Source organism: Mchenga conophoros, linkage group LG14, assembly GCF_057382185.1.
Source record: "Mchenga conophoros isolate Kocher_MC1m ecotype Shallow Benthic linkage group LG14, M_conophoros_male_GT1.1, whole genome shotgun sequence".
Classification (NCBI taxonomy): Eukaryota; Metazoa; Chordata; class Actinopteri; order Cichliformes; family Cichlidae; genus Mchenga; species Mchenga conophoros.
In genome coordinates, this window is record NC_140539.1 from 39,518,834 (window position 1) to 39,542,274 (window position 23,441).

Below are 23,441 nucleotides of genomic sequence, written 5' to 3' on the forward strand. Positions count from 1 at the left end.
CTTAAAGTTTGCCTTATTAGGGGCGTGGCCTCTTTGACTGACAGGTGGCTGTAGCTGCTACGTGTTGCTAGGCTTCACCTGAGCTGGTCTGTTTGTGCTGTTGGAGCTTTTTTATTTTTTTATTTTTTCTGATGACATCATGTGACCAATAACGTGGTTGCTGAGGTTACTGTAGTAACAGACCGTCCATGAAGGCGGAGCTTATTAGCAGGTACCTGTGTGACAGCGATATCCAGGTTTTAAGACGAGTGGTCACTTTCTACGTGTTCCACCTCCCCGAGCGTGAAAACCTTTTGATCTTTTTAAGCACAAATAGAGGAGAATCCCAGCAGACATGTTTCTGCTGTTTTCTGGATGACATGATTGACAGGAAGTGACCAGCACTAAAGAAAGGACAAGAGAATCTGTAAAAATCACTTTATTGATGGTTTTTATTTTTCACATTTAAGCTCTTCAGACACTTGCAGTATCTGGGGTAAACCTGCTGCTACTCAGGCTCCACCTGTGATGGCGGTGGCGTTAGCCGCAGGGCCGCTGTGGCCGCTCGTGGTTTATGGGGAAATAGTAGAAGGGCACCCGGTCAGGACAGGGGTGCCCTGGGGAGGGTACCGGCCGTGAGTCGGCGTCTTCAGCATCGGTGCAAAGATCGCAGCCTACGGTGAGGTTCCGATTCAGGCGGATCTTCAGCTGAAACCACAGCTCTCTGTCCTGGAGGAGAGACGGCACACTGAGCTACTGACAGCTGCTCCTCACCTCAGCACTCAAAGTTACACTCGTCTCTGTGGATCGAGGCAGCGGCTCGCATTGCAAAAAGACAACATGAAATTACACATTTTGGGACGTGAAGTCATGAAGTTCACACACAGAAGCATCGCGCTTGAAAAAAACATGTGACCGACGTCGACGCAGCTGGTCCTGAGTTTTCTAAAAGAAACTACGATGGGCCACGTTAAGAACATATTCATCATTTTGAGAACAAATTAAAAATTTGGAGATTAATGTGGAAATGTGCAGATTACATTTGTCATACTGCAAAATCAGTTTCAGGTACAATGATTTCTTTCAGCTCAAACACAGAGATGAAAGAAGAAGTGGAAGAGTTGGACACGTTTGTACGGACAGATGCCAGGTTATTGGTGGTTATTGGTGGTTATCGGTGGTTACAGCCTCGTGCAAATCAAATCACTTTTCTTGTCACATCACATGTGCAGGTACATTGGTACAGCACATGAGTGAAATTCTTGTGTGCGAGCTTCACAAGCAACAGAGTTGTGCAAAATACAATAATGTAAACAAGCAAAATACAAGAATGGCTACATCTGAAACTAATAATATATGTACAATATATAATAGTATATGCTGTAATGGAGACTGATGATCGGTGTGTTTCAACAAGGCATTTTGTCAAACATGGCAGTTTGTCCTGAAACAACAACAGTAATCTCCACATTTCAGCTCCTGACTACAGCACAGGACGAGCAGCAGATGGAAAAATGCTGAAGCGAGCATTTGAGAAGCATGAAAGCAGTTTGCAATTAGCAAAGGTGCAGTGCAGGAGCTAACAGTGAGCCAAAGAGTGGACATGAGTGTAAACAACGTGTGTCATCAGGGTAAAGGGGTTTCTCGCCCAGCTCGTTAATAAGAACGGACTGAAACAGGCCCCAAAGTTGGATGAAGGTTTTGTTTTAATCAGAGTCCGCAGTAAACTGTTTTATGCACAGCAGACACTCGGCCCAGCGTTAGCGCTGGACGTTTGCTGATTGGACTGTAAATGTAATAAAAGTTACATCAGCTTCTGGCTGGTTTACCGACCAAAATCTGTAAAATGACCATTTTCCACGATTATCTGAAAGACTGTTAGTGTTTCAGTGACTGTGAAAGCATTAACACTGAGGCTTTAAAATGCAAATCAAATGGGTGACATCACATGCTTTATGCCCTCATCTTTCAGATTTTGGTCTAAGTGGCTCTGATTTCCCCAAAGTTCTTCAGAAACTCCTGCAGTCTCACATAGAGAAAACCAGATGCGGTGAAATCTTACATCAAACACAGCAGCGACTCTAAACTCGAAATTCCAGCAAAGACAGTCGTGCAGTCAAGAACGCAATAAATTATTTGTCTGTTCTGCATCTGTAAACACTCCTGCTTGAACATGTGATTGGGTCTAACGTGTTTATGAGGTGACTGTATGAAATATGAAAGGCTTTCAAAATAACTGGCACCATCTCAGCTGTGATCCTGGCTGCACACTGTGTATAAAACACAAGCTCTCCTTGGTGGAGGGCAGGCTGCAAATGATATTTGTTGGAAGGAAAGATCTGAACTGAGCAGCATGATCCAGATCTGACCAGTTTCACTCAAACTTTAATGGATGGAGGCCTTGTGGTGTCAGCCAGAGCGCAAACTAAGAGAACTCCGCGGTCAGCGGCTGGAGGAACTCTGAGGACACGACCAACCTCACGAGCCGTCTGATTGGTGGTAGCTGTGTTTGTGAGAGTTGTGATTGTTGGTAACCATCTAACACCGGGGAGAGCTTACAGAGTGAATTCTTCTCCCACGCTCAGATCAACCACAGAGCCTCTTTGTGTTTGGAGCTTTTTGATGTCATCATGTGACCACAGAAGAAAACAGTGCTAGCTAAAGTGAAGTGAAGTTCAGCAGCAGAACGACATGTTCAGGAGAAATGATGGGAACCTCTCAGGAGCCAGAGATGGAGCCACAATGTGCTCAGCATAGCTTAGCATAAAAGCACAGCTGCCCAACCGGCCTGTCTGCATCAAACGTTTTCTCTAATCAGGTGAAAATAAATCCACCTGCACAGGGGGAGGAGCTTTCTATAATTCACCTGTTTAAATTGTATTAAGGCTTAAAGTTTGCATTATTAAGGCAGCTGTAGCTGCTAGCTGCAGCTAACTGGAGTCCCTGAACTGGACCTCTGGGCCGTGTTTGGAGCTCATGTATGAGGCAGATGATCAATAGAGGGTCAGCCACCACTAGGGCTTTCCTGGGACTCTGCACCGTTTGGTTTTAGAACTGAAGAACCTTGAAGAAGTCCAGACGTGTTTCTTTCCAAGTTCCTTAGACGACGATGACCTGGATGACTGTCACAGACACGTCTGCTGTGATCCATGTCAGGAGTTTGCAGCCGCAGCAGCAATAAAGGCTGATAAACAGAATCACTGTGTTTGCTTTGGTTCCTCGAGGTCTTTATGATCATAGCTCACAAGTGTTTGTGGTACTGCTTTGGTTTTACTGCTGTTCATTAATTTTATAATCCAGTCTTTGCTCGTAAATTACCACAAATCTGTTGTTCAAGCTCTGCTTTAAATCTGCGGTCTGTCGGAGTCATTGGTGATTTTAATTCCACACAGACTGAATTGATCAAAGCTCTGATTAGTGTTAGTGCTGTCAGGGTGCTAGGATTAGTGATGTGCGAATCATGAACGAATCGTTCAATACTCGAGAATCACTTTACTGACTCATGAATCATGATTCACAAGCCCAACTGACTCACTGACTCATCCCTGTTGCTGTTAGCAGCAATGTATCTTGTTTATAATTAAAATTTTGGAGAAAAACACAACATCCAGTATCGTAACAAAAAAATTTCTGCTCTGAACTGGAAGACAAAATCCTGAGTAGAAGCTCACATCAAGAAAATAGCTCCTCGGTTCACAGTAGCATCGCTCTGCTAACATGCTAACAGCACATTTGAGCTACTCACCCCCTCCCTCCTGTGCTGAATCATGGAGCGAACGAATCACTCACTCACCCCCGCCCCCTGGCTCACAGCTCAGTGGACATTTAGATGAGAAAATATATATTTAACACATTTAAGGAAAATACTAATAAAATAAAAATATATTAAAATAAAATAAAAATAAATAAATGTTTATTAAGCAATTTTGATAGAAAATTGCTTAATTTTAGAAATGTTTTTGCTCTTTTTTGCTCTATAAAATAGAATCATTCATCTTAGCAGTAGGATTTACATGAAAAGAGAAACAAATTAAGTTTGAGTGAAAATGTACATTTTTTGCACTCTCTGGTCGACTGACTCAGTGAATCAAATGACTCAAAAAATCCGATTCACTTTGGTGAGTGACTCATTAAAACTCGATTCAGTAAAAAGAATCAAATTTACCATCACTAGTTAGGATGCGAGACCTGGGATGAGCTGATATCCTCGTGTTGGTGTTGTTCCCAGACCATCATGAAAATGTTGTTCCAGGTTCAACATTGCAAGTGACCAATCACATTGTTGTGACGTTATTCTTCTGCGCGCCAAGCCATTCGTGCATTTATGAAATTCCAATGTTGCAAGGACAATATCAATTCTGCTTACTGTTTATTAAAGGGTTACGGTTAGGGTTAGGGTTAGGGTCAGGGTCCGTTGATCGGCGGACAGAGGCGGTTTCATGCAGCTTAAGTACAGTTTTTTGTTTTACGCCGGTTTTTCCCGAAGTCGCAAAAGTATGACGTCACAACATTCTGATTGGTCACTTGCAATGTTGATCCTGGAACAACATTTAGTATGATGATCTGGGAACAACACCAACACGACGATATCAGATCAACCGCGAGACCTGGACTGTTAGTTTGTGCTGCAGAAACTGGAAAATATCGGACCAGGAGTGTTTGAATGTTTCAGTCAACAGCAAAGAAGAAGAAACGTGCTAACATGAGAAGCTGAAGCGGAGACAGTGCAGCACATTTACTCTGAAGGAAGAAACCGGCGCCATCGGACCTGCTCATCCGTGATGCACTGGATCTCCAGTTTGTCCCCCACGTGTGGAGCCAGGACGCTTTGCACCTCCTCCACCTAAACACACACACACACACACACACACACACGTATTTATATCCTTGTGGGGACATCTCATTGATATAATCAGGGGTGCACATAAGTGGTTCGCAGGTGCGCATTCGCTGTCAAAATAAAAGACCCAACACGATGAAGTTGCAATGTGCGTTTGCGTACATAAGATTTTCTGGAGGAGGACAGACATTTGTTTAGAACAAATGGTGAAGAAGCTCCTTTTAGCAATTACTCTGGTGTTCCTCCACCTCCAAAGAAATGTCAGGAGGAGCCCGAACTGCAAAAGAAGCACGTATTCTCGGAAAAGTGGTTGCAGGAGGTGAGCTGGCTTAAAACGATCACCATGATGAGCCTCCACGTGATAATTTTAGACTTCTAGTTTAAATAACACATGGATAATATTTCAAAGCCGACCTGCTAATTTCCAGTTCTGTGGTTTTATTGATGGCTTTGCATGATTCTGTGTTCAGAATAATCCTACTTTAGCTCATACTGGGCTTCACTTCATATGAAACGAGATATGTCGGCTCCTCCCCCTTAAAGTCAGCTGTTATTCTGATTGGCTGCTCCTCGTAAGCAGCATATTTGGACAGCAGGTGGTTGACACAGTCTGCAGCCTGAGCTTTAACTGATGAGCTCATTATCAGAAACTTTGGTTTAATCTGAACCTCTAACCGTGGAACAGGAGCTGTAAGACCCGAGAACAGCTTTAAGGTGTTTCTGACAAATGATCAGCAGAGTTAATAAAAGGTTCCGGTTTTTTAACCTTTTAGAAAAAGTCGGAAGTTGAGTTTGGCTCATGAGAGGCTTGAAAAACCCTTCCCCAGGTCAGAGTTGGATTTGTCGACTGTTACCTTGTAGGGTCGCTCACAGGACGGAGTGATGCCGGCGTCCTCCAGCAGGCTGCAGACACAAATAAAACATCACTGTTCGTTTCAGAGCTCACCTGAGCAGCTGTGTGGCGTAACTGGCGTTTCCACGGCGCACAGATGGGAACGTGAGGATCGACCTCGGGGTCTCAGTTTGAAGAAGAGCTGAACTCACCTGTGGATGTCGAACCGTGCTCGCAGTTTGACGCAGACCTGGAAGTATCTGAGCGGAGAGTTCATTCCTTCCACGCACGCCGCGCTCGCTCCGTGTTTCCTCCACTCGTCCCTCCTGACGCACAGAAACACGCTTTAGGAAGAGAATCACAACCCGAGTGAGTTTACAGGGTCACGTTCTGCTTCCCCTCATTTCCTAAACCCTTTTACTCACCTCCCTGTACCTTCATTTCCTCAAGATGTCATTTGCTTCCTTTCCTTCTTTATCCTTCCTTTCTTTTCCTCTCTCTTGTCCCCTTATTTCCTCATTTCCTCCTCTAACCTTTGTACACCATAATTTTTCTTCCTTTTCTATAACCCTAATTCCTTCCTTTATTTCTTTGGTTCTCCCCTAATTTCCTTCCTCACACTTACTCTTTACTTCCTTCACTCTCACTCTCTCTCTAGGAACATTTTTCCTGCCTTTAACAAACCTTTCCTTGCCACCCCCCTTGTTTCCTTCCTTAACCTCCTAGGACCTGGCGTCCACATATGTGGACATCACATTTTGGGTTGTCTATACCAAAATACTAAATTTTGCATGGGCCTGATGTCCACTTACGGGGACGTTATACTGCCGCTGTTCTATCGAAATTTAAAGCGAAGTGGATCTCATTTTCCCAGAAACAAAGTCACGTTTGTTTTTACATTCTTTCTTCTTCTTTTGTCCCTCGCTGGTGCTCGGCGGGGAGGTTGTCCACAAAGCCACTACGTCGCTGTGGGTGCCTTCCAGGCCTTGTGGTCTCTTGCTTTCACCTTTGCTTGCTCGAGGGTTAGACGTCGTTGTTTAAGGTCATCTTCAATTTGCTTGATGACGTCTTCTTGGGCGCATCACGCTTGACTCTCCAGACGGCGGAGAGTCTGCTGCATCAAAAGGCGATATGACAGGCGACGGTTGCTCATGCGGCACATGTGGCCAAACCATTGCAGACGTCGCTTCCTAATCAGCTCTTCCACTGACGGCTGCTGGTGACGTTGACTACGTATCACGCTGTTGCTGAGACGATCACGGACGCTCGGAGAATCTGACTCAAACAGCGCATCTGGAAGAGGTCGTGTTTGAGGATGACCCAGGTCTCCGACCCATAGAGAAGAATGGGCAACACCAGTGTACGGTACAGGCGGATTTTGGTGGTGAGGGTGACGTTTGTCTTCTTCCAGACGCACCATCGGAGGGAGGCGAAAGCCGCTGCCGTTTGACCAATTCTTGAATCTATTTCCGCTCTTGATGCCACTTTCTTTTCTTGGACCAGAGAGCCGAGGTATTTGAATTCCCGCACTTGTTCGATTTGCACACCTTTGAGATGCACGGTGGCTGGCGACCCGGCAGTAGTAAGGACTTTGGTGTTGAGACCATGTGGTTGAGCAAATTGGGTGATGTCGTGTAGAATATGTGTAGCCTCTGCATCATTTTCCGCAAAGATGGCGCTGTCATCTGCTAACAGCAAGTCGGTTGCAGATTGGTCATCAGCATACTGGACTCCACGGCGGCCGTTGCAGGTCCTGCCCATGATTGGATCGATCACAATATTGAAAACATTTCACAAAGAGAAATTAAAAATGCATGCCATGAAAGAGTTCAGGTCTTTTTGTTTGTGACCTCCTCTTTTCCTTGAACTGCCTGCTTTCATTTCTCATCTTATTTCCTCACATGAATGATTGTTTCCTTTCCTTCCTGAAGTCTTGAGACTAACAACTAAAAGCTCAAACTGACAATGGATGTGTTTGCAGAGGTCATAGATTGAGTTAAAAGTAGGCTCGTATTTCTGATAGACTGTCATATAATGATATGTTAGAGGCGTCGCCCCCTGCTGGACATTGTGTGTCGATGAAGGTGAGTACCAGAAGTGGAAGTTGGACTTGAATCTCACAAATGACGGCCAGAGTTCAGTCAGCTCCGCCTTCAGCTCCTGAAAAACAAGAACGTCAGTGTTTGATGATCACTGCAACAGGAGCCTCCTGATGCATTTGCATTTATAGAGGCAGAGTCTATCCGGTCTCTAAGTGATGAATCCTGCCTCTGGGTTTTTCACATGTTTTAATGCTTTGTATCTTGTTCCGTTTAATCTGAACCAGGCCCTAAAAACAGTCAGTGATCACTGTCGGCCTCTGTGCATGTTTTCCCATTTAAGTTATTTCCACGTTTGTTTGGAAAGAAATGAGGGCTTCCTGAAGACCTTTGCACAGTGCTGCATAACCAGGACTCACCTGGACGTCAGAGGGGAACATCGGCCAGCAGTCGCAGCGGTTCTTAGCGTGGAGGGGCCTGCAGGCACAAACGCAAACAGCCAATGAAATCAACAGGACAACCCAGGATCAATAACACTGATCAGTCTGAACACTGGGAGTAATCTCAGCTGCTGCAGCAGGGTGGGGTTACCAAAGGCCGTGGATGGTCCAGTTGTTGACGGTTGGAGGAATCCTGCAGAGACTCACGTTGTTCAGAGACTGAGGGACAGACAGCATGTTAGACACCACAGAAGAAGAACTCGCCACCTTCCTGCCTTCTTTTTCCCTACCCTCTCCATTCCTACTCTCTTATGGCTCGTTTCCTTTTCAGCCTCATTTCTTTTACTTTGCCTCTTCCTGGTTTCCCTTCTTAAAGGACACAAACACGTCATTGTTTAAAGGATATTTTCAGTGTGTGTATTTATGTCTTTAGCTCTTCTTAAATTTGACCGCTGCAGATGTTTCAGAAGTCGCAGCTTTTACTGTGAAGGGGAACACCACCATTTCCTGATGCACAGCCCAATGCTCACCTGACAAAACGTGCCCGGCCATTGCAGCGTGAACATGAGGCACTTCCAGGTGCAGAAATTGTGGTTGTCCAGGTCACCGTGGCCATATTTGTAGTCCTCCCAGAGTCCTTCCTGTGTCACAATGATGCCAGGCAACAGGAACAGAATAGCAGGACTCAGGCTGACCAGCAGGGGCAGCAGTGAGCGGTGCATCTCCTCCAGACTGCAACACAAAACAGAGCTGAAGTAGAAATGTATTTTCCAATTACTCTCCTGAGACCAACTACGCCCTACACCGCTGCTTCCACTGGAATCAGGTGGTGCTGATCATCATCCGTGTGAGCGGCAAAAGCAGAGGATTTGGCAGCTTAAGGAGGCGAGACTGTTGCTCCATCAGTCTGGGAACCGTTTCTGCAGCGAGAGATTATTCACAAGCAGGAAACTCACCTCGAAGTCAAAGCATCAAAACCACAAGCTCCTTCTCAGACTGTGAGTTAGCAGGTGAAAGGTTAAAGTTCACAGCAGTGTGATTAGTGAGGCTGTTTGGGAGGTTTGCAGCACGGCTTAAGTTTGCAAAGCTGCTGAAGAAAACACAAGACTTCAGGATCAGACCAGACCGGAGGCGATCGCTCTCCCTCCTGCAGCACTTTACCAAACATCACGGCGCTGTCTCCTTACCTGTGTGTGGTGATGGAGGCTCTGAGGTGGAGCTGGGCGGCTGCAGCTGCTGCACTGAGCAGCTCTGACAGTTTCACTCAGATATTTCTCAAAAAGCAAGAAGTGAAACTCAGCTCAGTGTTTCTGAGATTAAACAAGCTCTGAGTGCTCAGGGGAAGCACGGGCTGTGCTTCACTTCCCTCCACCTGACAGAGGTGGAGCAGTTTAAACCCTGGGTGGCTGTACAGCCTCCGAGGACTTCTGCTTTCACTCAGCAGGTCTTCATGTTCCTGCTGCCTCTCACTGTAACCCTCGACTCGCCTCATGTTTCTGTTTAGCTGTGGAGGCCAGGTCACCCTCCATCATGCAACACAGATGTTTCTATTCTCTTCTAATGTACTCGAGTACATTCATGACAATCAGAATTTAGATTAAGGATCATTTGTATTCTCATGCACTCATATTATATTTAGCTGTGCATTAAAATAGGTGCTAGCAACGTGGTGCTGCTTCTTACTTCCTTACTCTGAGTACATTTCACACTCGGTACTTTTTCACCTCTACTTGAGTAAAGAAGTTGAATGAGTACTTCAGGTTATACTGGAGTATTTTTAACACAAGTATCTGTAATTAAGTAGAAGTACAGATCCCTCTGCCATGAGATCCCATGAGTGATGGAAGCAGGTCAGCCGAGCCGGCTGCAGGACTCGGCACGGCGGCCTGAGAGGAAGGCTCCCTTCTGTGTGCTCGGCCTCATCAGACTCTTCTTACTGAGTGCCTTTTAGCCCAGAGTCGTTCCCTCTGTTTGTCCTGGTAATTCAATTTAGTTTTATTTACACGGCGCCAAATTACAACAGTCACCTCAAAGTGCTTTATATTGGAAGATAGACCCTACAATAATACATACAGAGAAACCCAGCAGCCAGATGATCACCTGGGAAGGAAAAACTCCCTTTTAACAGGAAGAAACCTCCGGCAGAACCAGGCTCAGGGAGGGGCGGGGCCATCAGCTGTGATTGGTTGGGGTGAGAGAAGGAAGACAGGATAAAGACACGCTGTGGAACAGAGACAGAGATAATAATGGACTACTTGCACTAACACTTCCGCGTTCTATGTAGTCCTGCTCCAGTGCTTCCGGTGCGGTTAAACCATGGCGACGTTCTACACTCGATGCCTACAAGAGCTCCCAAAATTGAACATCACCGATGTTCATCGGATTTGCAGAGTGACGACTACCCCCGCCAGCAAATTAGATAAAGGATTTAAGTTATATGCTGCATCATATATACACAACTACGAAGGTAAGAAAACGTAAATTAACCGACAAAGAAACGCTAGCTAACGTCAAATGCAAACACTACGTTACTCCGCTATGTCCTTCATTTGATGTCAGTTCTCTACATTACATGTTTTCTTAAACGGTGTTTTATGTCGTCCTAAACTATAGTTGAGGTTTTCTTAACTAATGTCACTTTTGTTGTTAGACACTGTTATAATAGCTTTAGGTAGTTGGCTAACTATGGAGGTAGTTAACTACCTAATGCTACTCTTGCTAAGTGTAAAATATATATGTTTAAGACATGCTGAAATGAGTAATACAGAAATAATGCTAATGGTACTTGTATCTTTATTCAGTGTCCAATAAAGACAGGTTGTCAGGGGAGGTCGGTGTGAGAGCCCTGTGCTACAGGTCGATGAGGAAGAGTGAGGCACCACACAGACTAAGTGTAGGCAGGAAGCTGTGTAAAGTTGTTAATCCCCGTTCAGTGGGGTTCAGTTCATTTAAGCATTAGTTAAGTTCATTCCTAAAGGCCCATCAACTTGAATGTTTTCCTTGTCTCCCTGCTTTATCACTCCTAATTTGACTAGTCAGATAGTTAAATCAACGTGTGTTTGGGTGATCAGAAACATTTGACAACAAGTTAATACTGCAAATATACACAATCTAAGTTATTACAGTTATCAAGCATGGTTAAGTTGTTTTAATAGGGAGAGAAGGAAACACTAAGCATTCAGGAGGGTGCGTAACCATAACACTGAACTATGTTCCTGTTCGGCTCTTCCATGAAGATGTTACATTTTTAATTTTCGTTCTTTCTTCTTAGATTAAGCTTCTGGATTCATCGCCGGTGATACTGACACATAGCCAGTGCTCCTGTGTGGCAGGCGCTGTTATGTGCAATCACACAGTGGCACTGCTCTTCCAAACAGCACACTACTCACAACTCAGAGTGCCGGTTGTCCCCCCTGTGCATAGCTGCACGGAATCTGAACAGCAATGGCACAAGCCACGGACAGTGGTAATTTAAATGAGGTTAAAGTTTTTGAATTAGTCCATGTTTACATATGAACAGCAACACCATCCATAGTAAATGTGTCTTCTGTTAGGGTGTGAGGCCAGGACCCATCAACTCCATGGTCTTCACTAAGCCGGTACCAGGACGGCCCAGACTGGAGTACGGTAATTAGATTTGTAAAATTTGGTTTCATGTGTTACAAATGTATGTTGCTATTTTTTTCATACATACATGTGTCAGAATAGGTATTAATTTACATACAACATTACACTTTCTGAAGACGGCTAACTCAGTCATGTACATATACATCCCAGTCTCTAACTTATGCACCACTGTTTTACACCTTTTAGTTTTTAGTTTAGTTGTTGTTCAGTATAATAACCGTCTTTCTTACATTATTGTCATTGATGTTTTCTTTAGGAGTGGCTTCTACAGAGGCATGGTGGGTCCGTTACCAGATCCCTGCTTGTTCAGAATAACGGAGGCATATGCAAAATTTAATATTGAGGACAGGCCACTTGTGACCACAATGAACATGAGACCTGACAAGCCCCCTGTGGAAAGTGCCTTTGGGCTGGTGCAGGAGGGCAGTGTTCTGTCATATCAGCAGCCGGTTTTGACAACCCGGTACATCACACTACACCGCGATGCACCACCAACACCGCACTTGCCTCTGGAGGGGTATGACATCTTGCCATCAGATTGTGTGTTTGTGTGCTCAGAAGAAGAGCTTCTGCATCTGAAAAGCTTGTCTGTAACTCTGGAAATGGCTCACAAAATAGAGGAAGCTACACGTGAGCAAAGCTCTTCGTCCGAGTGGCATCAGCTCCGCAGGCCCAGAGTGACTGCCTCTAGGTTTCGGGAGGCGTGTCACGTCAGAGGCCAGAGCTCGGCCGAGTCACTAGCAGAGCGTATATTGAAGGGAACAAGGCAGACAGCAGACATGAGGAGAGGAACTGAGATGGAGCCTGCAATAGCAGCAGAGTATAGTAGGCTAATGAATGTTAACTACTCACCCTGCGGTCTGGTCATTCACCCCATTGCCCCCTGGCTTGCTGCATCTCCTGATGGTGTTGTTTTTGACCCCAATGAATACCCCCAGTTTGGCTTCGTCGAATTCAAATGTCCCAATGTACAAAACTTTATTGACTGCAAATATGTGCAGATGGAATGTGGTACCCCTAAACTAAAAAAGAGCCACGCATATTACTGGCAAGTGCAAGGACAACTGCTCATCAGTGGGATGCAGTGGTGTGACTTTGTTGTGTGGGCACAAGAGGACTACCTAGTGCAAAGAATATACATGGATACAGATGTGCACAATGCAATCAGAGAAAAGGCAGACTATTTCTTTTTTTACATATATATGCCAAGATACCTGTGTTTGAAAAAATGAACAGTAAAAACATAGCAAAAAGAAAAACAGATCCTTCAGGCTGGCTGGAACAAAATAACTGTTTTATTTTCAATATATTTCATGAATTCTTTTGTTGTTACATGTTACTTTTATGTGACATCAATAAACTGTTATTTAAGCAATGGCATCAAATTAATTTTTAAAAACACACATTAAAACGTTGAATTTGTGCAGAACTTATTTACATGGTAAGTATTTAAAACTCCATGCCTAGCATACTGATATACATTTAGACAATAACACAACTGAACTGTAGAAAATGACAAATGGTATTTTTGATGTTACAAAAGTTCAATGTCACTTATGGTTTTAAAACGATTTAGTGATTTACTTTATAATTTTGATAAATAGTTTTGTTGAATCTGAATAGTAATATAGTAGTATAATTAAACAGTATTATTAACATTAAACATTTGCAATGAATTTGAATTATCAATAACTGAAACTCAACTATCAGCACTCAAGTACCAGTTCTGTAATCAAGTATTGTCAGCTGAGAAGGAAGAAATGCAACTGTAGTGGCCTCAGCTGCAGGTCATTTTCCATAAGTTACTTGTACTGGCACTGGTGTCTTGGGAAAAATCCATCTTGTCTCACTTAACCCATTTTTTAACTAATGCTGTGTTCTGGTAATTTGACAGCATACATGCCACTGCAAACAGTTGGTTGATATTATAAACATGTGACATGGTAATGATGCTATCAAAAAGTTTGTTCTGTTTGATCCTCCTAATGACTCGCTCCACATGTACCCTGAGTCTGGCTATGGCCTGCGTCTCCTTAACCTGGTATGCTGGCATCTGCTTCTGCTTAGATAGAAAAGGTGGGCAGTACACTTTGCATTTACAACAATCAGTGATTAGGAAGCCCTTATCTACCATCACTGCCATGTCTTCAGTCAACTTCTCAGCAATGCCTGATTGTTTGAATAGTTCCTTGTCACTAACCGAACCAGCATACAGATTAGAGATGAATGTCACTGGACCATGTGGAGCTATGCCAACCAGGGCTTTCATCGTACAGTGGGATTTGTACGAAGAGTACATTTCACTTTGGAGAAGTGGTGAGGATGGTGTCTGACACCTCAGCTCTGTACAGTCAAGGATCATCTGGGTGTCTGAGAAATCTTTGAATTCCTCAGTAAGCTTGCACTCCTTCACGTGTAAGCCAGATGCACTGAGACCCCAGTGCAGTGGCAAGAAAATTTGTCCATGTTGCAATAATGCGGCTCACTGTGGACTGGTGTATGTTAAATCGGTGTGCCAGGTCCCTCTCCTTCAAACCAACTGACAGGAAAACCAGGAAAAGAAAAAACTCATCAATTGGCTGTAGCAGCTGCCTCTGGAAGGTGAAAACAAAAGGGAAAATGTTACTCCTTAAGCTATGAACTAGTAAAATTATGCTTTTCTTGGCTAAATGTTTTGTAATGGTTAGGCATACCATACTGTACCATGGGGTAAACAATGAGGTGCTGTAGTGCACAGGTGTATGTATGTAAAGGATACTGAGTCTAGCATACATACACCTGTGTATGTATGCTACTGTACATAATGTAATGTTATTGTACATAAATACAATAACATTACACCTCTAGTTCTAACTACCAACAAACCCATAACCTACTGTTGATGTGCGTGCACGTGTCAACACTTCTTCGTTCCGATTGGCAGCTGACTTGGCTCTTGAAACCCGGATCATTTTATAGATGCAAGGCTCAATCAAAACCCAGAATGCCATCAAATGATCATCGCTTGGAAATCTATTCACGAGAGAGACATACATCATGTCAATCATTAATTAACATCCAACATTGGCATAAAATAATGTAAACTGTGACAAATATGCTAATGGTATGCTGTATAAAATAGTCTGATTAAGAGTATTTGGTGTTGTATTTTACCTGTAGCATTAGGATATCGTTTAAATACTAAAGCATCTACATAAAACATACAATCAGCAGAGAAAAAGTAAATTTCTATTTTGTTTTCATTAAGACTGGAAAAACTTTCTAAATTTAACTGATGGTGACCTTGGTATATTTTAAACAGTTAGCTTGAATAGGACTTAGGTGTACCTGGTATAGAATCGGATGTCAGTGTCGGAGCCAGCAAAACGCTGTAACCCAAATTCTCGCTGGACACGTAACTCCTGTATTTCCTTCCTCAGAGTCTCCACATCTTCGGACAGGTCTTCTGCAGCTGATGCAGATATGTCCAGTGCAGATGGCTCAGGGACTGAGCAGTAGTCATGATCTCTTGTAAGACTGTGCTCTTCTTGATCGTCAGGAGGAACTAGTTCAGGGCGTCGCTCCGTTCTCTCCCAAACACTACGCCGCGGTGGTTCAACTTTATAGCCATTCCACTCAAAAAGTGTTGGTACAGCACCTTTAATAAGCCGCCTTCGACCATCGAGGGTTGTTGGCTCTATGAGTTGATCACTGGCAAAGTGTCTGCAGCAGACCCTGGTGTGAGAGGTGATCGTGAAATGATCCCGGCGTATGTTTACCAGCCATTGTCTTCTCAAGTCGGAATGGGTCGGAAAGGCATGAAAACTTAGTATGCCGTTACATTTGGCTGAAGCTGAACAAAGTGGGACACAGCAATGCTCGGAGTATTTCTTCTCCTGTTTTTGAAAATGTTCTGTTTTAAATACTTTCCTTTTTATACTCATTCTGAAGCGACATTAGCATAGCTACCGATAGATAAGCAAACGTACCGGAAACGCACAAGCGGTACTATTTGGAAACGGAAATACGTCACATGCCCTAGTGCAAGTAGTCTATAAGTAATGATTAAATGCAGAGAGGTCTGTTAACACATAGTGAGTGAAGAAGAAACACCCAGTGCATCATGGGAATCCCCGGCAGCCTACGTCTATTGCAGCATAACTAAGGGAGGATTCAGGGTCACCTGGTCCAGCCCTAACTATATGCTTTAGCAAAAAGGAAAGTTTGAAGCCTAATCTTGAAAGTAGAGATAGTGTCTGTCTCCTGAATCCAAACTGGAAGCTGGTTCCACAGAAGAGGGGCCTGAAAACTGAAGGCTCTGCCTCCCATTCTACTTTTAAATACTCTAGGAACAACAAGTAGGCCTGCAGAGCGAGAGCGAAGTGCTCTAATAGGGTGATATGGTACTACAAGGTCATTGAGATCAGATGGGGCCTGATTATTTAAGACCTTGTATGTGAGTTCACGTCTGAACGTTTTTGTCTTAAGGGACACGTTAATAGATTCCTCTTGACATCTGGACCATAAGAGCATGACTTTCAGATGCTGTAGATAGTTTATTTTGTAGGTCTGACACTTCCTCTTTTCTCCTCCACTTCCTTTTTTGTGTTTCAACTAAAACAATGTTCTTTGTTACTGACAGAAAAAAGAGCGTAAAGGAAGCTGTGACGCACAGACACACTGCTTCATCCCTTGAAGCCTTTAATGTTTGAATGATTCATGAGAGAAAAACAGAGTTCCACAAAGTGGGAGAAATGTTGCTCAAGAGCACTTAAGCATTACGCCAAAGCCCGACTGCTTGGGTGGCTCAAGACTTTTGCACAATGCAAAGCTGCAGTGTCGTGTTTACTTCCTGCCGAGCGCAGACAGTTTGGCCTCTGCAGCAGATCGTAGTTTGGCAGCGTGTCAGAAACACTGAGACTCTGTGTGTGTGTGTGTGTGTGTGCGCATGTCCTTGTGAGGTTGAAGAGAGGCAGCACAGCTCGACATGAATCACGTCGTGGTAACTACAGCTCTTCTTTTTCTTCTTTTTCTCACACTTCTGTGTGTGTGTGTGTGCGTGTGTGAAGCTTCGGCATATCTAATGTGAGTTAGACGAGCTGAAGGGCAGACAGCGCGCAGGGCGCCGCGATCAGGCCTGACCTTTGGATCAGCAGCTCAGGTTTACTCCGTCTGCATTATCAGTTTTTAACGATAGAGGATCTGTTGACGGGCTGCAGCTGTTTCCACCTCGTTTCTCTCGCACACACCTGTTGCTCACCTGTTAGTCACACAGTGCAGCAGCACGTCCACAATGACGCACACACAGCAGAGAGAGAGAGAGGCTGTTTGCTTCAAACGTTCCTAATATTCTGTCCACCGCACTAACACAGGGGCTAGAGCTGTTGCATTGTTTGGTGTTATAGCACCTGTGTGTGTGTGTGTGTGTGTGTGTGTGTGTGTGTGTGTGTGTGTGTGTGTGTGTGTACAACATGTGACATGATTTTAAAGGCTCGTGAGAAGTGCTGGTGAGAGCTCTGAGGATCAGATCGAAGGTCACCAGTTTACGCAGCAGTGACCTCTGTGAGCCAAACACCTGCACGACGCTCTTAATGTGGCCGCGTGACCATCAGCAGACAGCTGGCACAAAGCAGGGGTGTCCAACATAAGGCCCGGGACCTGCAGTTGGCCCAGCACAGATCGAGTTTAGGAAAATGTGAAGGGGGGCTTTGTTCCTGATAAAGACCTGAACCGCCAACCATACGTCACCAGAGGGATGTTATGGAAACCAGTTCTTTACATACAGTGGGTCCACAGTGGGTCACATTCACAGGACAGTCAGCAGCGTTTCTATCAGAAGAGACCTGCTGTTGAGCTTCGATATCTCATGATGGCCTTAGAAGGGGCGGGGCTAAAACAGCTTGTTTCAGACTGAGCAGCTGCTGAGATCCAAAGTGAGACAAAGAAGGATTATTTTGAACTCTGAATCATGCAAAGCTGCTGTAGCAGAGTCCAAGCAGTCAAGGAGACGCTGGACGGGTCACTCCAAGCCACGAGGACCAATCACAGCCACAGATATTCTGACACAGTTTCTTTCTGAACATCCTGCTGGAGCTGATCCGCTGGCACGTCCACTTCCTGTCAAAATCCTTTTCTTCCAAAAACTGCAATGAATCACAGGGAGGGAGTGAAAAGGATAAAATAACTTCTTCAAGAAAGGAGTGGAGTCCTTGGAGCACTGTTTACACAGAAAGAAAGAAACTGTCACTATTCCTATCTATGATGCACATCGATGACCTGAAAGAAAACCGCACAAACGTCCTTCAGATTTTCTCACAGCGAAGCCGATACTGCGTGCTGATTGGTCGGTTAGGGACACTCTCCCTCATGGGTGACAGATGCTAAATGTCACAGCAGCTGGTTTCAGTGAGCTGGACTCAGTGCAGGATAAACATCCTCAGCCTGAAACACTCTCCCGCTGCACTGATCAGAGTCTCAGGTTAGCCAAACAAAGTCGGCTCTCGGTGAAATCACTGCAGTCTTCGTGAAATCTTTTCCCGTGTTCGTCCCCCGACATCCAGCAGGGCGCCGCTGACCTGCTCAGGGTTTCACTGTCATTCATCTTCCTCTTCACGTGGAGCTTCATCCGTCTAATTTATCGAAAAAAGAAATAAGCGGGAAAACTGTAAAGCAGAGATTTCACTTTCCACATATGCGAGTACGCTCGGGTCCCAGCGACGCCAACATCACCGTCAGATGCCGAGCGAGCGGCTTCGTCCATCTACGTCACGCAGGTGTAGAAGTAGGAAGAACCGCTCAGACATCCAGCTGCGCACGTTTGTGTTGGAGGATGAGACTCAGCAGAGGTCAGCTTCTGTAGGACGCAGCTCGTTAACACAAACTAATTCGAGCTTAAAATGGTAAATGGCCTGTATTTGTGTAGCGCTTTACACAAGGTTTCGCCCAAGGACACAACGACCAAGGCTGTCCGAGCCGGGGCTCGAACCGGCAACCTTCCAAGTACAAGGTGAACTCCCACCTCTTGGGCCACGATCGCCCTTAAAGATCCAAGTTTCCTCAGTTTAACCCTGCGGACGTGTTCAGGAGAGCGGCCATGTTCCTGAAGCCGTCGTGTCTTCACCTTTACCTGTGAGGCGTAAAACTACCTCACTCTCAAGTTACATTAACCACTCCTGTATGAGCTGTATCTGACCTTTAACCTCTGAACCTCTGGATGTTCTTGCATGTTGTGTTAGGACTGCACACACATTTTTTTCTCTCATCACACACACACGCACACACAGACAGACACACAAACAGACACACACACACACACGCACACACACAGACAGACACACAAACAGACACACACACACACACGCACACACACAGACAGACACACAAACAGACACACACAAACACACGCACACACACAGACAGACACACAAACAGACACACGCACACACACACGCACAGAAACACACACACACACACATACACACGCACACACACAGACACACACACAGACACACACACACAGACACACACACACAGACAGACACACAAACAGACACACACACACACGCACACACACAGACAGACACACAAACAGACACACGCACACACACACGCACAGAAACACACACACACACACATACACACGCACACACACAGACACACACACAGACACACACACACAGACACACACACAGACACACACACACACACGCACACACACACACACACGCACACACACACATACACACACACACGCACACAAACACACACACATGCACACACACACACACGCACACACACACACACTGCCTCTGACTCTGGATAGGTCTAAGCATCAGTTCCAGGCTCTGTGATTGGCTCTCAGCGCTGTCAGTCACGCCCCTCAGCTACCCGAGGTGACCTTAGTGGGCGATTAAAAAGTCATGCAGCGTTCTTAAAGAGACACCGCTGCTGCTGCACAGTCAGACGAAATGACAGACAGGAAGTTGTTTTCAAAATAAAATCCCCCCCACCCTCTCACACACCAAGAAACACAAAAAGACAACTTCTTCTTCTTCTTCTTTAAAGTTGTTAAAGCTGAAAGACGCGTTCAAGCGACACGAGGACGAGAGGCCGCGTGTTTTAGCCACGTCAGACCATTAACCTGACCCCAGACAAACTGGGTCTGGCTGCTGCTGATGGACGAGCGACCGTGAGGGCCGCGTCTGTCTCTGCGTGAGGAACAAGGAAGCGATCGCTTTCAAATGTCAGATTTAAGATATAAAAACAAACGAGGCGTGAACGACCTGCCAACACCTGCAGTCAGACGCAGAAACGAGCCTCATTCAGCTCATCCTGTGCTGCTGGTTTCAGACATTGTCCTGTTTATAACCCGCAGTCAGCTGAGACTGAAGACGTCACCTGATGATGATGAAACGTTTCTGAAACGTCCAGATGAACAGAATCAACCTTCTGGGATTTACTGGCCTGGATGATCGAGCGTTTTTAATTCCAGACAAACAAAAGCTGTAAGGAGACATTTTAGTGAGAAACTTCAATGTTCAGTTATTACAAAACAAACATATAAACAAGAAAACACTCAGTTATTTCCTAAAATGTAGTGTTTGTTTTGTTTTTGAATTTCAAATATTGTATAAGAAGACTATTTTCCCTCTCTCTCTCTTAACTAACTGAAGCCTTTCATTGAACTGCCAAATGAACACACGGGTCCTCTCTGTGCACACATGCAGACACGTGTGTCACTAACACAGCATGTTTAGTTTTGCCTTCATATTAAATCCTTTAAAGAACTTATTTTAACATTGCCCTCCTTGGTGGGAGGAGATAGCTCAGCAGGTAGAGCCTTTGCCCCCATGATCAGAGGCTTGGGGGTTCAAATCTACCGAACGGCTACCCTAAAGTACCCGTGAGCAAGGCACCGTCCGCCTGTCGCTTCGCTGAGTGCATGCGTTAAATGCAGAGAGTAATTTCCCTACAGGGGAGTAATAAAGTATACAAAACCTAATCCTCCCTAACACAAAATAAACTGCATTATGTTTCTTCACGTCATATAAGTGGCCAGCTTGTCTCAGATGCAGCTGGTGCTCACGGCCTGGGAAACAGAGCGATTCTGAAATGAGCCCAAAAGCTGAGGACGTGACTTTTACACGGGATGAGGTCTGTCTGGACTTTTGCTTGATTAGGATTTTAATGATATTGAGTGAAGCAATGAGCGTGGAGCTGCTTGTCTTGGAGTCCCTCTGTGTGAGGACAGGGGGTCACATGTGTGCTGGATTTATTTCAGGCCAAATATTCTGGATTTAAAAACCCTGGAGACACCCCGACTTTCACAGTGAATAAAATAACTGTTTGTGTGGGAATATTTTCAGCACAGTTTCAGTCCTCACAGAAAAATCCAGGATAATCAATGATTTTTAAGAACGTATTAAGAAAACAGGGTTTGGCTTTGCCATGTAAAGCTTTGCTTTCATTTTCTCTGTTCTTGCACAGCAGCTTTGTGCTAAGTGGCTTCCAGGTGGCTCCTTCCTGGACCACAGGAAGCACAGACAGGTGCTTCACGGCTCTGTCAGGTCAGCCAGAGGCCTCAGGGTTAGGGTTAGGCCCTGAGCCCCGCCTCCAGGTTCAGGACTCAGGTGTTATTAAAAATTTAAAGCAGGTGATACAAAACCTCCATGGATAACGCCCCCCTTGGTAACAACTTTTTATAGCGTTTTATAACCACCTTGACTTCATTAAGGATTAAATTAGGGGCGTGGCCTCTTTGACTGACAGGTGGACGGTGACACAGGTGGCTGACGCTGCCAGCTGTCCGCTGGGCTTCACAGTTAAATGAACTGGACCAATGAGACGGCTGCTGTACATGCACAGTACAGCAGCCTGACAGGCGGGCGATCTTTCCTTCACTCTGCTGCTTTTCTGTGTTTCCAGAAACTTCCACGTCTGGCCAGCCGAGCCTTCAGCAGCTCAGCCAGACAGCTGAAGAACAAGGTCCCCGAATCCCAGAAAATCTTCCAGGTAAGAACGATCGTCACCCGTCCAGCCGGCCTCAGGTGTTTCATACGTGTAACCCGAGCACGTGTGTTTCCTGCACTTACAGGAGGACAACGGGCTGCCGGTCCACATCAAAGGAGGAACCGGCGATGTTCTGCTCTACCGGGCAACCATGACGCTAACCATCGCAGGTGAGGAACGCTGCAGCAGGTGCATTTCTGTGGTGCAGGAGGACAAAGCTCGCATTAGTGACAGAAACAAAGCATGTGTGGAAACAGCTCAGACCTTTACGGATGTTTCGTCTGTGAGTGTTAGCAGGGTGCAACATGAGCATCAGACAGCATTCAGGGTCACATCACAGCACACGATCACCAACAAGGATACTAAAAGATAGTAAGACGGTTGTAGCTGATATGAGAGCAGGTGGGTCAAATGCTCTGGCTGAGGAAGGTGAAGAGTGTGAAGGTAATAAAGTTTAAAGAGGAGGTGCAGATGAAGAAGGGCTGAAAGATGCGAGCGTGCCACGGTGAGAAGTAAAGTGTTGGTTTGTGTTCTGTCCGCAGGAACCTGTTACTCTCTGTACTGGCTCCTCATCGCCTCATTCCCTCAGAAGAAGGGGTAGAGGAGGAAGAGGAGGATAAGAGCCTCTGGCTCGGTCTAACACTAATATATGTTGTGTGTAACTCTGCTTGATTTGTCTCCACATATCTGTCCTTCATCAAAGATCAAATAAAGAAAATATCCAGAGTTCTTCATTTGTGTGTCTGTGCAGAGAAAGTAGGGACTTGTTTTCACAGCTAGTCCTTTCTGTCATTAGCTGATGATGGCGATGGACAGCGAGTCAGTGAAGGGAATGTCTCCATGCTAAACGGCTTCATAGTTCAGACGTCATTTTATCGCTGTGGGAGGAGATTCTGCAGATGCTTCCACATTAACCAGTTTGATCTCCTACCACAAGATCTGTCTGCGCTTCTTGGACTGTAGTTACTGACCCGTTAATCGTGAGCCAGCACGGCACAGCGTCATGCGTTCAGCGTGAGGACTGCTCTGACTGCTCAGACTCAGCGACACCGCTCCACCTGACGGAGGACGGACACTCTCTGAGGAACTTCACGTTCTGAGGGTCTGCGAGGCGTGGAGAGGCCGTCCACGTCCACGGTGAAGGACTATCACAGAGGTGGAGGCCTACGACATCAGCTTTCAGCCACCTGTAGATGAGATTCCTTCCCAGAAACTTCAACCCTCAGTTCTCCTCAATCCATGCGAGCCTTAATGGCTCACACGATCAGCAGGCTGACCATCGTTCATGCTGAACAGCACCTCAGAATTTTCCCTTATGAAATAAATCTGAACTTCTGAAACCTTTAATTAACTTTAGCTGCTTTGGTCGCTGTGTGATGGTGTCAGCGTTATCCGACCAAACGGTTACCAAAGCCTCTGATGTCTCGCTAAAAGAGTCACCGCCATCATCGGTGACGGAAACTTCCTTTACGTTAGCGACAGACGTGTTAAAAGTTAGCTGATTGTTTCCAGGTGTACTCTGTGTTTGATCAGGCGTGATCACAGTTCACTGACGTGTCTGTTTTTAACGCTGGGAGATCACAGACGTCCAATCCTGATTCTCTCAGTCGTTTGTACTGCAGATGGTCAAACACTCAAAGTCTTCACTGTTTTTGGTTAAGGCCACCATCATGTGTTGTCGGTAGTACCGTGCTAAT

The 23,441-nt window shown here is 45.3% G+C and overlaps 4 protein-coding genes across 5 annotated transcripts; 2 read left to right on the forward strand and 2 right to left on the reverse strand.

The window, feature by feature from the left end:
* Nucleotides 1-409: 409 nt before the first annotated feature.
* Nucleotides 410-9,426, reverse strand: rnaset2l (ribonuclease T2, like). Its single transcript, XM_085244507.1, has 9 exons — nucleotides 9,318-9,426; nucleotides 8,661-8,862; nucleotides 8,282-8,349; nucleotides 8,110-8,167; nucleotides 7,744-7,811; nucleotides 5,864-5,977; nucleotides 5,674-5,722; nucleotides 4,748-4,822; nucleotides 410-708 (listed from the first exon to the last, which is right to left on the reverse strand). Exons 2-9 carry the CDS (start codon nucleotides 8,850-8,852, stop codon nucleotides 520-522), a joined length of 813 nt encoding a protein of 270 aa, XP_085100633.1. The 5' UTR covers nucleotides 8,853-8,862; nucleotides 9,318-9,426; the 3' UTR covers nucleotides 410-519.
* A 946-nt stretch (nucleotides 9,427-10,372) lies between these two features.
* LOC146560398 (uncharacterized) lies at nucleotides 10,373-13,031 on the forward strand. 2 transcript variants are annotated; one of them, XM_085244511.1, is made up of 5 exons: nucleotides 10,373-10,597; nucleotides 10,932-11,023; nucleotides 11,402-11,596; nucleotides 11,685-11,757; nucleotides 12,014-13,031. In XM_085244511.1, exons 1-5 carry the CDS (start codon nucleotides 10,447-10,449, stop codon nucleotides 12,070-12,072), a joined length of 570 nt encoding a protein of 189 aa, XP_085100637.1. In that variant the 5' UTR covers nucleotides 10,373-10,446; the 3' UTR covers nucleotides 12,073-13,031. The 2 variants fall into 2 exon arrangements, with proteins under 2 accessions (XP_085100637.1, XP_085100638.1); XM_085244512.1 differs by lacking the exon at nucleotides 10,932-11,023.
* Nucleotides 13,032-14,027: 996 nt separating this feature from the next.
* Nucleotides 14,028-16,083, reverse strand: LOC146560399 (uncharacterized). Its single transcript, XM_085245211.1, has 3 exons — nucleotides 15,085-16,083; nucleotides 14,634-14,769; nucleotides 14,028-14,351 (listed from the first exon to the last, which is right to left on the reverse strand). The coding sequence occupies exons 1-3, from the start codon at nucleotides 15,678-15,680 to the stop codon at nucleotides 14,148-14,150; spliced, it is 936 nt and encodes a 311-aa protein (XP_085101337.1). The 5' UTR covers nucleotides 15,681-16,083; the 3' UTR covers nucleotides 14,028-14,147.
* A 499-nt stretch (nucleotides 16,084-16,582) lies between these two features.
* cox7a1 (cytochrome c oxidase subunit 7A1) lies at nucleotides 16,583-22,473 on the forward strand. Its single transcript, XM_085244513.1, has 4 exons — nucleotides 16,583-16,738; nucleotides 21,661-21,747; nucleotides 21,830-21,914; nucleotides 22,287-22,473. The coding sequence occupies exons 1-4, from the start codon at nucleotides 16,724-16,726 to the stop codon at nucleotides 22,343-22,345; spliced, it is 246 nt and encodes an 81-aa protein (XP_085100639.1). The 5' UTR covers nucleotides 16,583-16,723; the 3' UTR covers nucleotides 22,346-22,473.
* The last annotated feature ends 968 nt before the right edge of the window (nucleotides 22,474-23,441 follow it).